This window comes from Podarcis filfolensis (assembly GCF_964270895.1).
Source record: "Podarcis filfolensis genome assembly, chromosome: 14".
NCBI classification, from domain to species: Eukaryota; Metazoa; Chordata; class Lepidosauria; order Squamata; family Lacertidae; genus Podarcis; species Podarcis filfolensis.
Genome location: NC_139616.1, coordinates 49026761 through 49043272, shown reverse-complemented (window position 1 = coordinate 49043272; position 16512 = coordinate 49026761). Strand labels below are relative to the sequence as shown.

The 16512-nt window shown below is 46.7% G+C and overlaps 1 protein-coding gene and 1 long non-coding RNA gene across 2 annotated transcripts in view; both read left to right on the top strand.

The window, feature by feature from the left end:
* The window catches only part of SNX8 (sorting nexin 8), a 35483-nt gene that overhangs the window by 11408 nt on the left and 7563 nt on the right, over nt 1-16512 (top strand). The window contains exons 2-9 of the mRNA XM_083585800.1: nt 3526-3713; nt 4442-4559; nt 5651-5772; nt 9135-9215; nt 10903-11063; nt 12708-12840; nt 13888-13956; nt 15910-16059. Coding sequence (XP_083441926.1) covers nt 3526-3713; nt 4442-4559; nt 5651-5772; nt 9135-9215; nt 10903-11063; nt 12708-12840; nt 13888-13956; nt 15910-16059 — 1022 coding nt within the window. The remainder of the gene's footprint in view (nt 1-3525; nt 3714-4441; nt 4560-5650; nt 5773-9134; nt 9216-10902; nt 11064-12707; nt 12841-13887; nt 13957-15909; nt 16060-16512) is intronic.
* LOC310749301 lies at nt 123-2042 on the top strand. Its single transcript, XR_014541546.1, has 3 exons — nt 123-1016; nt 1245-1577; nt 1907-2042. It is a non-coding gene; the product is annotated as an uncharacterized lncRNA (long non-coding RNA).

Sequence of the window (16512 nt, the reverse complement as noted above, 5' to 3'; positions counted from 1 at the left end):
TGAATCCGAGGCTGTTTCTCTGAGAGAAGCAAGACCCCTTTGGGGTGTTAATGCTGTGAACCTCTCCATCGTAGGCTCATGTTGTATATATGTGTAAATAAACTTATATCATAAAGTCACCACCATCTTGGCTGTGCCTCATCTCCAAAAGGAAACACAAACCCTGGGCAATCTCCTGGAACCCCTGGAATCTTGCCTTGCTCAGAGATCGGGGTGACATGCAACAGTATGAATGAGTCACAAGCAAAATGAAATGGCTGTGAGAAATTGGGGCTCTACGCAGTGATAGTAATTTTGTGAGAACAGTATTGGGGAGGAACACAAATAAAGACTACCTGTTGGGGTGTATGTGTCCCCCTTTGCTGCAGAAGCACGAATCTGCGCCCGACGTTGCCTTACCCTTTCCTTTCCCCCTTGCACCTTTGCTAGGCCAACTCATTTGTGCCACCTGTCACGTAGGCGGAAGAACAAGGACTGGAGATCTTGGGAGATTTGAGAGGCATGGCTATCAGCTTTGAGTTGCAGTGTGCTCAGCTCATCACTTCACTTGCCATTATTCCAGGACTCTGATAACTTCCAGGAATCTTGATGTGGGGTTGAATACATTTGCTTTCTGTCCAGAAGGGCTCCTTGCTTACAGCTTGCCCATCAGCATCCTGAACAGTGCAGGCTGAACATAGAAGCAAATATAGCTATGCAGTCGCGACTTTCTGAAGATGGTGTATGTATGGAGAGCACGAAGCCTTAAATTGTACCGGTGACCTGGTATAGTGCCTAAGAGTTCTGGCTGTGTGAGTGAGAAGTCTGAAGTTTACACCAGGGGTGGGAAACCTTTTTCGGGCCAAGGGCCGCACGCTCATCTGGGCAACCTCCCAGGGGCCACATGCCAGGGGTTGGTGTGGCCAGATGCAAAAGGGGGAGGGGCAATGAATGTTAATTAGGGGTGGCATATGTCCAGAACTTCCCGGACGTAGCTGGAATACGGCTGTCGGAAACAGGATACAGTGGTACCTCTGGTTACGTACTTAATTCGTTCCGGAGGTCTGTTCTCAACCTGAAACTGTTCTTAAACTGAAGCACCACTTTAGCTAATGGGGCATCCCGCTGCCGCCGCACGATTTCTGTTCTCATCCTGAAGCAAAGTTCTTAACCCAAGGTACTATTTCTGGGTTAGCAGGGTCTGTAACCTGAAGCGTCTGTAACCTGAAGCGTCTGTAACCCGAGGTACTACTGTACATTGTCAGAGTCCAAGGGCACATGCAGAGGCATTCAAGGAGAGAGTGAAGCAGGCATAGGCAAACTCGGCCCTCCAGATGTTTTGGGACTACAACTCCCATCTTCCCTGATGACTGGTCCTGTTAGCTAGGGATGATGGGAGTTGTAGTCCCAAAACATCTGGAGGGCCGAGTTTGTCTGTGCCTGGTGTGAAGGGATGTGGCCCAGGGAAAGAGAGGACAGGGGAGGGGGTAAAACCAAGGAAGAATCTTAGGGGCTAGATAGAGAGGACAAGATCCATGTTCCCCACTTCCGTTACACCTTTCCTTAACTCTGCCAGCCTTCCTTTTTTACAGCATAAGGCAGGGGTCAGCAAACCTTTTCAGCAGGGGGCCGGTCCACTGTCATTCAGACCTTGTGAAGGGCTGGACTACATTTTGAGGGGGAAAATGAACAAATTCCTATGCCCCACAAATAACCCAGAGGTTCATTATAAATAAAAGCACACCTTCTACTCATGTAAAAACACCAGGCAGGCTCCACAAATAACCCAGAGATGCATTTTAAATAAAAGGACACATTCTACTCATGTGAAAACATGCTGATTCCCAGAGCAACCGTGGGCCGGATTTAGAAGGCGATTTGGACGGATCCGGCCCCCGGGCCTTAGTTTGCCTACCCATGGCATAAGGAGACTAGTGATGATCTTACAGGATTCGAATAGCTTCACTCCTTTTCACTGCCTCTGAAACTTTGCTATGCTTGTTTGGTGTTCTGCAGAAAGTTTGGGGAAAAAACACAGTAGGATCCCGGTCTGGCAAGGTCCCCTTACCCCCTCTTGTGAATCATGGCTCAAAGTCACTGTACGGATGCTGTTTGTCCATATACCCATTTTTTGTCTCTGGGCTTGACAGTTGAAAGGCACATTTAGCCAGTAGCTTGCGAGTTGCTCTCCTGGTCTGCATTGCTAGATACAGGGACTTCAGAATCAGGAATAAGCCTGAGCTCCGTCTGAAAGGCAAAACATCCGCTGCGCTCCATTGACACAGGGTTCCTGAAGGGAGACCTTGCATTCCAGGGATTCTCCTGCAATAAGAAACAACCTTTTAAAAAGGAGGTTGAAACTAGCAACACTCCACAGCAGAGCAAGTGCGTTCACCGTCGTGGCCCCTGAGTCGCGGAAACACCTGCCTTCTCAGACGCACCAGAGTTGGGTGCTAGGTCACTTGTAAAGGCTTCGCTCCTTAGACAAGCTGCTTTCATTTTATTGAACCTTTTTATTGGCCGTTGTTGGGTTTTTCTGTTTCTTGTCACCTTGCGTTGTGATTTCAGCTGCTGCATCTTGCCTCGAGAATTTCGGATTGAAAGCTAGCCCAAGCATTAATAATTAATTAATTAATTACACCCCGCCCATCTGGCTGGGTTTCCCCAGCCACTTATAAATGAATGATAAGGATCATGGGTAGGCAAACTAAGGCCCAGGGGCCAGATCCAGCCCAATCACCTTCTAAATTCAGCCTGTGGACGGTCCGGGAATCAGCGTGTTTTTACATGAGTAGAATGTGTGCTTTTATTTAAAATGCATCTCTGGGTTATTTGTGGGGCATAGGAATTCGTTCATCCCCCCCCTTCAAAATATAGTCTGGCCCCCCACAAGGTCTGAGGGACAGTGGACTGGCCCCCTGCTGAAAAAGTTTGCTGGATAAACCCGCCTCCCTAAGGGGGGCCAGGAGAGGATGAAGCGGAGAGTATTAATTAGGCTGCATTAGTCCTGGTGACATAGTCAAACTAGGGCAGAGGAAACCCTCTTACCTTGGTCTAACTGAGGGTCTGGCTCTCCCACCGCCACCCCTGCCTTTCCAAGCTGCATGAAATGAAGTGCCTTCCCGTGCTTTGGGGAACTGTTTTAGGATGCTCATTCACAGCCCAGAGAGTTCGCATAGCAATGCCTTTCCTTCCACAAGCTGTTGTCCTTAGCAGGATCCAAGAATGCCGGGACTCGCTCAGATTCTTGTCTTAGCGGGAGCAAACCAGGCAGGAAATACCGGCCTCTTGGCTGGCTTGCAGCGTAAGAGTTTTTGGCACGCGTCCAAGAAGAGCAGCCAGCTTCTTGCTTAGGTGTGAAATTAGGGATCTCCCAGAGTGTTGCAGGGAAGGATTTGCTGAGTCTTCCCTGCCTGCCCAGCTGCTTCGGAAAGAGCGTCCTGAAGGGTGTTCCTGGCTTCTGCTTCGGGGGCAGAGGAAGAAATCAGAAGCCTGGGCTGTTGCTCTCACAGCGTTTTCCTCTTTTGATTCTCCTCTTTCTTCTAGACTCCACAAAGCCTCCAAGTGATCTGAAGGAGCCGGAAGAGTCTCTGATGCAGACTCCCCAGGGGAACCCGCTGGTGCTTCCCCACACCCTCCCAGAGCTGTTGAGCAAGGACACGGTGCAAGTGGAGCTGATTCCTGAGAAAAAGGGTCTCTTCCTGAAGCATGTGGAATATGAAGTTTCCAGTAAGGTAATGAATGCCACTCGCTGGTGAACTGAAGAAGAAAGAGTGGGGAATCCTTTCCCTGCATTAGTTTCTGTGTTGGGCTGTCACCTGCTTGAAAAGTCATGGGAGGTGGAACATGTCGTTCCAAAGGGTTGGGGGTGACTGCTTCCTGTGTTTTGAGATAATGCACCAGTGTAGCAGGAACCATTTTGAAAGAGGAATTCCCTCCTGTCAATAGAAGAGTTGAGGTGATGAAGAATACTCAAATATATTTCATCCATGCCTTGCTTGTCAATGCCCAGAGGTGTCTGGTTGGCCATAGTTTGCTGGCCTACTTGGTCCTTTGGTCTAATCCAGCCTTTCTCAGCCTGTGGGTCCCCAGATGTTGTTGAACTACAACTCCCATCACCCCTAGCTAGCAAGGCCAGAGCTCAGGGATGATGGGAGTTGTAGTCCAACAATATCTGGGGACCCACAGGTTGAAAACCGCTGGTCTAATCCGTCAGGGACTCTTGCTAAAAGGGAATTAAATGTTTGAATGTTGTATATCTTGGAGCACTAGCTGCTGGGGAGCCAACAGTAAGGAACAGTTATTTCCCTTGAGCTCTGCATTTCTTGCAGGCATCTGGCTTGACATTTCTGGAAGTAGAATGCTGGGCTAGATGAACGTTTGGCCTGGGTTCTTCTCATGAAGAAATGCAGTGGGCCTGCTGAAGCACTGAAAGGGTTTCCTCCCTCTTTTTCTCCTGTAGCGTTTCAGGTGCTCAGTGTACAGGCGGTACAATGACTTTGTGGTCTTCCATGAGATGCTTCTTCAGAAGTTCCCCTACCGTATGGTTCCTGCTCTTCCCCCCAAAAGAATGCTAGGAGGTACGTCTTGGGCTGCTGAGATGAGATGCGCTTGAGGAGGGATGGTCAGAGTAGCACAGGCTCAGAGGCTCTGCAGCAACAACGTTATTCCAATTCAATTCAGACATCACATCAAAGGGTAGTTCGTGGTAACCAAAGCTAAGAACCTACGCAATGGCTTGAGTTTCCATCTGTATATCGGGCAAACCGTGGTTTGGAGCTGGTTGTGGGATTTCCTTTCCCATCTGCTTAGCACTTCTCTTAATAAATCCATCCCTGCCTCCATGGTGCAAGCCAGCCTCTTTAGATTTTTTAGAAATCTGTCAGTGGTTTGTTAATTCAGGCATAATAGCAAACTGTGAAGATAACTTCAGGTGGAAAGCCCAACCATGGTGTGGCATTATGTGTGAATTCAGCCATCATGTCTGGAGGGGAAGCTAAACCAGCAGTAGAGACCAGCAACTGGCAGGCAAACACAACGCTGTAATTTTGTCCAAGTTCAGAAGCATCTTTTGCCTCTGGGGTGACTCAGATGTTTCTGTGCTACAGATCCCATCATCTCTGATCATTAGCCATGGTGGCTGGTGCTGATGGGAGTTGTGGTATGCTAGATTTTGCTGAACCACATGTTAGCTCCCTCTGAGCTATATTCTTTGGATTGTCTAGGAAATCCTATATTGAGAGAACTCCAGTTTTAACAATCACTTATGCGGGTGAAAAACACATTCTTAAGAGTACTCAATTTGCATGATTTGTTCCGAACCCAGAGTTTGTGTTTTATGTACATGGTTTTCTGCCCCCAACTTCTTACTGTTTTGATAAGAATGCTGTATGCTTGAGAACATAGAAGGAGGAAGACTTCTATGAAGAGCAAGGAAGGTCTCCATCCTCCGTTTTGGAGCCTCTAACTGTGTACACACTATACCTTCAAAGCACATTCGAAGGATATTTTCTTCCTCAAAGTATTCTGGGCCCTGTAGTTTATCTCTCATAGAGTTACAGTTCCCAGCGACCTTAAGCAAATTGGTTTTATGTCTAAACAGAGGTGGTAGAGGAGGTTCTTGGGGCTGGAGGTTTATTTTTTTTATCCTGCACCGTGTTCCTTCTCAAAGCTGACCGAGAATTTATCGAGACGAGGCGGCGCGCATTGAAGCGCTTCATTAACCTGGTGGCTCGGCATCCTCCGTTCTCAGAAGACGTGCTTTTGAAGCTCTTCCTCTCCTTCAGCGGGTCGGTGAGTACAATGAAGCTGAACAATGAAAGATTCAGGGTTAAACTATGGAACTCTGTCCTGCAGGAGGCAGGACCAGACAAATTCATGGAGGAGAGGGCTGCTGATGGCTATTAGCCAGGATGGCTATGCTCTGCCTTTTATGGTCAGAAGCAGTGGTGCTTCTGAATAGCATTTGTTGAAAACCAAATAATGGGCGACTGCTCTTGTGCTCGGTTCCCGCTTGCAGGTTTCCTAACAAGCACCTGGTTGGCCACTGTGAGAACAGGATGCTAGACTGTGTGGGCCATATTGGCCTGATCCAGCAGGCACTTCTTATGCTCTTACTCCTGAGTAGTGCATTACAGTGTATGTTGGATGCATCTGTTCTGTGTGGACCAGGAAACTCCTCTGACTAACCTTTGTCTAATTGCAAGTACTGTATTGGCCCGAATATAAGCTGCACCTTTAAAATTGGGGGGGGGGGAGACAATACCTGAATACAAGCCGCTCCCTTAGAATTCCACATGCACTTACACCTTTTTACCGTATGTCTGTTTCAGCAGTGATATCCTAAAAGCCCATTTTTGTAAGGTCGCGAATTTAAGCCGCACTTTTTACTTTTCACGGTCAGAATTTGGGTTGGGGGGGGAAGTGCGGCTTCTGTTCAGGCCAATACGGTATAATATTGCTAACCAAGGGGAATATAGAATAATCTTCCTTATAGCAAAGGTGCTTCGGGATGTGGGCCATTTATATGGTCATTCAGATCTGATTCCCGCCCCCCCCCCCCGTTATGTGCATTTGGCATGTTAGCTTCTACACCTTTTCAGTCAAAATGTTCATTGCAAATCTGCCACTTGCTGTCCACACCAATGGGCAGACTTGGATGGGATATATCTGGACTGTGTGTCTCCTCCACTCGCCCAAACTACCTTTTCCATTCTGGACATGTGCACATGCATTTAAAAAACAAATTCCCAGGAAGTGTGTACAAGCAAACATTGCCAGCCTTACCTAGCTATTCATCATGTTTCACCAAGTGCAAAATGGAGGCTTGTGCTTTGGAGGGTTGGGTGTTAAGAGTTGGTGGTGTGCACATTTCCTAAAGGAGTTAGCCAGCATTGTTTGAAAATGGCAGAAATGGTTAAGTGGCAAGGAAGGGGTGAGTGCAGGGGACAGAGCAGTCTTTGCCAGCCTGGTGCTCTCCAGATATTTGGACTGCGATTCACATCGGCCTTAGCTGGAGAGCACCAGGTTCCTGGAAACTAGGACAGAGGGGCCCTGAGGACTGTAATGGAATCTTGCCTATGGGTTCTATGAGGAATGCATTTTTTATTTTTTATTTTTAATAATGGTTCTATCCAAGACATTCCAAAGATTCCAGAACAATAGAGTGGAGATGCTGTTGCACATTTCCAGATTTCTGTTTTGGCAACCTGGAGGGCTGGAAAAATGCTTTTAAAGGGGAGCTAAGATTGTCCACAAGGACAGCTTTGCAGCAAAATCCATGGCTTATGTGAAATAGAGGCACTCTCAATGGCGTGTCTCTTGCATTGATCACTTTGGATTGTATCCAACTAAGTCCTGCCTAGAGTAGATCCATTAAAATTACAGATCCTAAGATAACCATGACCACTAAATTCAGTGGGTCGGTACTGAATGGGACTAATACTGGATACAGCCCTTTTGAGCTTCATTAAAATACCTTTCGGTGGGTCTCATGGTTTTAAAGTTGATAGTTCTTAGTATCCTCCAATAGTTGTTTGGAGTGATTTCTAAAAACCCTTTTGTGTATCCCATTCAGTCTGCCTTAAAATGCTTGCCCCTTCTCTCTAACCCTCTAGCAATGAACAGACCACACACTGTTAAGTAACTTTAAAAGCTTTACTTACTAAATCCAAAGGTCTGATTCATGCATTGTTCTATGCAGCAGTAAGGAGAACACAGGTAGTTTACTCTTGGGTGCAAAATACAAAATATAGTTTCAAACATGCGGGCTGAAGTTTGAGCATGTTCGGACATGTCCATCCTGGTCAGTTACATGGCATGGAGAGAGTAAGATTAAAAGGCAGAGAAGCAGCTTCACTTCCTCCCTCAGGAAGATAAGGGGGCATGACCTAGTTGAGTCTAGGAACAGACCTCTCTGATCTTTTTTTAAAAAAATAATTTTGCATTTTCTATTTTATATAAACAAGCAAAATAAAAACATAAACATATAATCCCCTTTGACTCCCCCCTCCATTATAGATCTTAATATAATGATTGTTCCCTTTGCATCTCTTTCATAACCTTATTCTTATAAATCCTTTATCATTCCATAGTTCAAATTTTTGCTACAAGTTTTCTGTCAATCCTACCAATGTGTGTAATTGTTTACAATAGTTTTTCAAATAGATTATAAACTTTCCCCATTCTTTATTAAAGACCTCCTCTTCCTGATTTCTAATTCTTCCTTTAAGTTTTGCCATATCGGCATAGTTCATCCATTTTATCTGCCAGTCTCCTTTGGAGTTGTATAGTCTTTCCATTTTTGGCTGACAGAATCTGCGTAGCCATGGTTACGTACATTAATAGTTTCATTGGTCCTTTGGGATCTCTGGTCCTGTAATGCCCCAATTCATTATATATCATTTCCCAGAAGTCTTTTATACATGACCACCACATGTGATCAGAAGTATCCTCTTTCTCTTTACATTTCCAGCATGTTTTAGACTTTGTTTTATACATTTTAGCTAATTTACTAGGAGTAAAATACCAATGATGCATAATTTTTGTATAATTCTCCTTCAAAGTGTAACATGAGACCTCTCTGATCTTAACCTTTTCATGCACTAACTAGCAGTTATACATAGTTATGCTTGACTGCAATGTCCCACATGAAGGCCTTTCCTGTTACTGGATATTCAAATGTATTGTTGTGCCAGAGCATAGAAGGTTCACTCTTGAAGAAGCCAGACTGGAATTGGAGTGCTCTAAGATACAATGCGGTGGCGTTCAGCAGGAATCTGGCGAAATAGTTGATTTGGGAAGAGGGTGTTTTGCAAGCATAGCTAGTGCCAATACTTTGCAAGGTCAGACTGCTGCCTGTCTCTTATGGTGGAGGCAGCAGGGAAGTGCTGCAGTTTCCTTCCCGTAACAATCCCGGAGCTGGCCTCGCTTGGCAGCCTTGCTTTTGGTGTCAGCTTGCCCCCCTCCCCCACAAGAGGCAATTAACGGTTGGGACACACGTTTGCTTTGCCTAGAGAAGCAAAACACACTGGTGTGTTCAATAAGGTTGTGCAGTCACAAGACACGGACTGAGGGTAAGTCACCTGATAACACAAACACACGCACACTCTCTCTCCCTCCCTGTAAAACAAAATCTGTTTCCATTGCTTTTCCAGGATGTGCAGAACAAGCTGAGGGAGTTGGTCCAGGGTGTGGGAGACGAATTCATGACTTGCAAGCTCGCAACTCAGGCCAAGGTATTTTGTCTCATGTAGCTGGAAAGTCTCCTACCTGCCTGGAAAACAGCAGCGGTTTTGTTTGAACAGGAAGCTCCCAAAGGCTTCTTTTGTAACAGCGAAGAGAGGCGCTGACTGCAATTGTGCTGATTTAGGCTGCTTCGATCCCACTGACTTTGGCATTTCAGGAGCTCAGCCGTGTGTGGAAGGCTCACCCCCACTGTTTGCAGCTGACTCCTGGCTCTGATTGGGTGAAAGGGGAGGAGGAAAATGGTGGTCCAACAATATTTATTAACTATATAGCACCTACACTTACACAGTGTACAAGAATATATTAACAACAGACTCTGCTTGCAGTTTTGCAATCTACAGCGCACTTTCTGGCAGCTAGAAATAATTAGCTGGTTGTCTTTTGTAAAGTGGGGGGGGGGGAAGTGTCTGTAATGGCGCCATCTGCTGGATCAGAGCGATCACTACAAGGTGGACTACTTTTTCCAGTTAACATTTAGGGCAGGCATAGGCAAACTCGGCCCTCCAGATGTTTTGGGACTACAATTCCCATCACCCCTGACCACTGGTCCTGTTAGCTAGGGATGATGGGAGTTGTAGTCCCAAAACATCTGGAGGGCCGAGTTTGCCTGTGCCTGATTTAGGACCAAGCTATAAATGTGGAATGTGTTTGGTTGGATCTCCTGTCTCCTTAAATGCATTTTAAAAGGAGCTGTGTTGTGGAGTGATGGGGAGCAGATTACATTAGGGCTATCGCAGCACAAGAGAGGGGGTGCTTAATCCTCATGGCTGTAGCACTTTCCCCAAGGACAATTTTTTTACTGCCCTTTTTAGTATAGACCTTAGGGTAGTTTGCCCTCTTAGGGATAACATACAGGTTCACATATGTTATCGCATATATGAACCTGTGTGCTTTCTCCACTGGGGTACCCAATATGCTGCTAGCCACGGTGGCTGTGCTTTGCCTCCACAGTCAGAGGCAGGAATGTTTCTGAATACCAGTTGCTGGAAACCACCAGGTGTGCTGCTGTGCCCAGGTCCTGCTTTTGGGCTTCCCATAGGCACCTGGTTGGCCCCTGTGAGAACAGGATGCTGGACTAGGTGGATCACTGGCTTCATCCAGCAGCCTATTCTTAGGTTCTTACAGGAGCTAGAGGAGTCCAGTTCGCATCAGGAAAATGGCACGGGGTAGGGAGGATTAACCTTGCCCTCCCCAGTTCTGCATTCTTGATACAATTGGGTCCCCTGCTGCTCGCTTTTAAGAAGATGGGAAACCCAGTTGCAGATCTCCCACCTTGCCTTGTTTGGTTGTTTGGCTTCACGATCCCCAGCTCTATTGCAACCCTGGAAGATTTTGCAAGAAATCATCACTTGGGCAACACATCTGCCCATTTTTTTGATTCCTGCTCCACCTATTACTCCACCTTCTTGGAAAAAAAGGTGGATGCTTTTCACCCTTTTGTGATCCATGTATTGGCAGAGCCCCAGCTTAACTTTCCACACCTCCCTTGCGACACTGGTAGCTGGGTGTGTGAGCGTGTGCTTGGAATTGTCTGCTTATGGGAAAAGTGGGTCGTGTGGAGTTACAAAGAGATTCCTAATTGACATACATGCTGTCTGAGCTTGTAGGCAACTTTTCTCTCTCTCTGTGAAGCTCTTTTGTAGGACTGATTGTGAACTAATTTGTGTTCCACTCTAGGATTTCCTGCCAGCTGACATCCAGGTCCAGTTTGCTGCCAGCAGGGAGCTGATCCGAAACATCTACAACAGCTTTTACAAACTGCGGGATCGAACAGAGAGGATAGCCTCCCGAGCAGTTGACAATGCCTCAGACCTCCTTTTGTTTGGGAAGGAACTAAGGTGAACTGGATTCGACTGAACTATCTCTTTTGCAACCTCAAACGCAGGATAAACTAGATGAGATGATGGAGATCTGTCCGGTCACTTTTTACATGATGGCAAATTGCAGCTGTCGAGGGGCCCTGATCTGTTTTGGGACTGTGGTGCTGTGGGGTGGGAGAGTAACGATTCCCCTTTGCACTGTTTTCCGGAAACAAATCACATCTCCCCATCACCCTCACCCAAAATCTGTTTGTCCCCTTAAGCTCTGTACACAAAGGTGTTCCCTATGTGCATGAATGTTTCCCCAAATGGGGCAAATAGCAACTTCTTTAGAGGGTGGGACTGGAGTCATAGAAACTTGGGGAAATGCTGCAGAGAGAGAAGGTGTTGCTTTCCTTCCTTTGTGCTGCTGCTGCCCTGATCCACATCAAGTGTCCACTGCTTCTGTTTGCCAGCATTGGAAGAAATTCCACAACAGGTGACCTTTATCTCATCTGGTTTGATCCTTAGTGGCAGAGGTGTGATACCTTTTTGCAAGAACTGTGTGTCTGTATGAGCTCACATTCCTGTTCCGTGGGGATCTTTGGAGCTAGTCTCCACCTTTTCTGATGGAACATGAATAATCTGAAGAAAGGTGTGTTTCCTGATCATTGCATGCTCCCTAAAAAGGCTAGGACAGCTTGAGTTTAATAAACAAAGAGCTACCAGGCAAGACTGGAGAGTGAAATTGCAATAAGTGGGTGCCCTCAGTGTGGCCACACGGGGCACTCCCTGCACCAACTGATTTAAGTCTTTCTTTCTGCTGGCTGCTATATGTTGTCCTATGTTAGATCTGAACAAGCCTTAATTTTGCAGATGGGTACAATCACTGGTGGAGAAAAGGGGTGTGGTGGGTGCGGCCCGCCCCAGGTGTCATCCCTGAGAGGGGGTGACATCGCCGTTCTGCCCCCCTGGGCCGCTCGCAGCACCCCCCGGGACACTTGCCGCTCGCCGCAGGCGGCAACCCCCTAGGACGCTCACCGTGGGTGGCACCCCCCTGGCACACTCGCCATGGGTGGCAATCCCCTGGGATGCTTGCCGCTCGTGGCACCTCCCCCCAGGTGCACAGCATGAGCGCCGCTCCAGGTGCTGGAGCATCTAGCTCTGCCTCTGGGTACAATGACCAAGGCTGTGTAAACATTGTGATTCTGTGATAGTACTGTCCAAGCACAGGATTTGATGGTGGGTGCAGAATTTGGAATCTGCTTTCATTTTGTTTAAAGCAAGTTTCTAGCACCTGGGGGGGGGGGCGGCGGGTTGCAATGATGTGCTTGGAAGTGTGTAAACAAATTAATATATACACATTTTGCTCAGTTTGCAAAATGTGTGCAAGTGGCAGGATCCTGTTTACGTTATTGCAAAATTGCGGTTTTCATTTTTGATCCAGATCACAGGCAACTCTGACAATGATCACTGATCACTTTATCCTCTGTAGCTGTCAGCTGCAGAAGAAGAGGGTGTGCGCTGGGGGTGGGGGAAGGGTCTTGAGTTGCAAAGCATAATGAGGGTCTAGTTAAAGAAGAAAACAGAGCTGTCATTTGGGACAGGGGACCCTTGGGCAGCCTGTGGGCTTTGTGGAAGCCTCTTCCTAGACCCTCTTGCATGCTTCTTTTCTTCCTGTAGTGCTCTGGGCTCCGACACAACCCCACTCCCTTCCTGGGCTTCTTTGAACAATAGTGCTTGGGGAAACCTCAAACAGGCCCTGAAAGGCCTTTCTGTCGAATTTGCACTGCTGGCTGACAAAGCTGTTCAACAGGTGAGCTCCTGCTGCTTCTTCCTTGAAGGAAACGGGCTTTGTAGTTGTGCCTCTCTTTCCCCATAGCACTCCCCCACCCCCACCCCCCAAAAAAATCAAAATTCAGGGCCCTGCAGAATCAGACCTGCAAACAGCCATGTTTCTGGTTCATAGGGATACTGGTTATCATCTGGAGGGGTCAGAAGCAAGTAGCACAGCCCAGGGCAGGCAGGTTCTAAAAGGCCAGTGGCCCAGAGAAAGGAAAATGAGGCACGGGAGTCATAACTTGAGCTCCACACCCACCCAGATTTGCGTACCTGACACTTCTCCATCTCCTTCTACATCACTGGAAGGAACCCGACCTAAATTGTCCACGCCTTGCTGAGTTTGTAGCACTGTGGTGGCTTGGTGCATGTGCATGAATATGTTTAAGGGGGAAGGTGCTGATTAATTGAAGAGTGGTCTTGGCACACACGCTCTCTCTTCTCAATCACTCCTTTTTCTCTCTGAACTTGGGGACACTTTGCTCCTCTCTCTTTCTGCTGTGAAGAGTCATCTGTTTGTTTTGACAGCCATATGAAGCTCCCGTAGAGCAGCCAGCCTGGCTGTCAAATGCCTTAGAGTGGGGACTGCAGTCGGAGGGTGTGGTTATTATATAAGGCCGGGTGTGCCCCTGGTGGCTCCTCAAACCATCCGATTCTGCCTGGCTGATGAGCTAACTGCACAACAGCTTTCAGTCATTATTGGTGTGGGCGCTGCAGAGTGTCAGTGGTCTGCCAGGTCATCCTCTTTTCAGCCCTGGTGGCTTAAAGAGCAAGGCATCGAACCCTGTTTCCAGATTCCCAGTCGGAGCCTCCTGGCTCATCACTTCCCTTTCTCAGGCCCTGCTTAGATGGACAGCCTTGGCATCCAAGCCTGTTAGTCCAGGGCACTCCCACTGTAGGTCTTTGAGACTGGAGATGTTGGGACAAGAGACTTGGAAATGTCTTTCCCCGTGTTCTGTGCCTGGATGGACTGCAGCCCAAGTCCACCCTGTTTCTTTCACTCATTTGCCCTTCTGCTTTCTAGGGTAAACAGGAAGAGAATGATGTGGTGGAGAAGCTGAACCTTTTCCTGGACTTGCTCCAGTCCTATAAAGTAAGCCCTGTCAGTGTGTGAGTGAATGGCTCAGAAACAGCTGTGTGTGCTTGCTTGAGGGCGTTACACGAGGCTTAATGGAAAGCTATCCAAGGAATGAGCTGGGAGGCCAAACTAGACATTTGGGAGGTTCTGGTGGCAAGTTGGGCCTTTTTCAGGGCTGTGTGCTGGCTCTGGGAGGTGGAGCAGGGTAGGAAATACGGCCAAGGTTATTTTCAGTTTCAGATCATCTCAGTTTAGTGTTAGGTTCAAAACCAGGAATCCTGGTTTACACAAACTATGGTTAGTTGCTAAACAAGCCAACTTCAAAGCATAAATTATGACAATGTTTTGTTTTAACTAACAGTTGTCTGTTTTCAACAAGGGTTCCTGATCTGCATGCAACATTAAACTGCGGTTCTTTGAAGCTGAAAGTAATCTCTGTTTTGCTCTGGGTCAGAGGCTTGTCTAAGTATTGCAAAGCCATGGTTTAGTGTAACATGTGAACCAGCCCCTTATCCTACTTACATCCATGTATCCTAAGATTTTGTATTGCATTTGTATGATGTATTTTAACTTCCTGTGGTGTTTTAATTCACTATGGGAGCCAATTATGTAGATAAATAGGTACTGCTCCGGCGGGAAGGTAAACGGCGTTTCCGTGCGCTGCTCTGGTTTGCCAGAAGTGGCTTAGTCATGCTGGCCACATGACCCGGAAGCTGTACGCCGGTTCCCCAGAGTCGTCCACGACTGGACCTAATGGTCAGGGGTCCTTTACCTTTACCTACGTCCCCCCTGTTACAGATGGGGGGGGGTATAGAGGCTGAGAAAAGGTGTGTTGCTTAAGGCCCACATAGTGAAATTGTGGCAAATATAAGATCTGAATGAAAAGCTTCCCAGCTCAAGAGATCTGTTTCATTCTGATATTGGGAAGTGATGCAGGTAAACATTCAGACTGTGCTGGCAGAGAAGAAACTCTGCTGTGCTCATTATTTTCCCCCCAGTGTGCTCATTATTATTGCCCTTGACAACCTCCTGTGTCTCCAAATGCTACCTGCTATTTAACAAACCTTTTTTTTTTAAGATGGTAATTCTTTTTAACTTCTTTAAAATTGACTGCATCATAAAAATAATAATTATTTCTTGGAGCAAGATGGGCCAAGTTGGTCTTTTTGCAAATCTTTTTATTAAGCATTTTAGATATATGGCACGAAACACAGAGCATAAAATACAAAACACACACACACACACACACACACACTGCTGGCAGCGAACAGTTTCCTGCAGTGCATTTAAAATGCAAACTGGGGAGTCAAACAGTAAAAACCAAGTGGTGGTAAAACTCAATATCTACAGTCCAAAAGCCTTTTTGAAACAGGGAGGTCTGTATGCTGCAGTGGAAGGAGGCCACCCTGAAAGATGGCATCTCTGGGTGCATCCACAGAAAAAGCCCTCTCCATTGTTCCAACCAAACAAGGGTTTGGGATGGATGAGGTCTTCTGAATCCTTTAATATATGGGCGGGCTTATATTAGCATTGCAGAACCTTTTATTTTTAAATCTTTTTTTTATCAGTTCTCCTGTGCTATCTTCCCAGCATGTTCTGTGGTTCTTTCCCGCCCCCTATTTTAATTTTTTTATTTTGACAAAGTAATAATCACAAATAAATAAGAACAAAAATTTTCACCCCACCACTGAGACCATTCCATTGTAACTATCCAACCTCCCAAAATTTCAACACCTCTTGTGTTGGTTTGATCCCTTTCCACTTTAACAGTACAAATTCTAAAAACACCTTCCGTATCTCCTCGAAATCATTTCTCCTGTGTATTCCCCTGCTTACCTTAATGACACATATTAATTTATCAATAATATTTATATCCCACACCTCTTTATACCACTGTTATGTGGATCTGAGCTGTATAGAAAGCATCCTCTTTTACAGAATGACCTGACTTTTCTCTCTGTGATGTAGGATCTTTGCGAGAGGCATGAGAAGGGAGTTCTACACAAGCACCAGAGAGCCTTGCATAAATATAGCATGATGAAGAGGCAGATGATGAGTGCCACAGTGCAGAACAAAGAGCCAGAGTCTGTGGAGCAGCTGGAATCCCGAATAGTGGAGGTACAATCTCCTGCTTCTCCCATTGTACAGTGGTACCTCGCGTTAGGTTACATACGCTTCAGGTTACAGACTCCCCTAACCCAGAAATAGTGCTTCAGGTTAAGAAATCGTGCTCCGGCGGTGCGGCAGCTGCAGGAGGCCCCATTAGCTATAGTGGTGCTTCAGGTTAAGAACAGTTTCAGGTTAAGTACGGACCTGAGGTACCACTGTATGTACTTTCTAAGCATTCAGGGCTTTGTGCATTCTGTCCAGACAAGTGTCTAGCCCACCTGGCTGTGGGCAGTGCCTTGTGAAACTCTTGCTAGTCAAGATTTCCAATGGTTCAGAGTGGTTTTGGGTTTTAGTCACCTTCAGTATCTGTGCAAAATAGGGTAATACTGGTGGGCTGGGTGAAAGCAAAGACACACTCTGAGTAGTGTAGAGTTACCTCTTTGATTTAGTTGTGGATTGTGT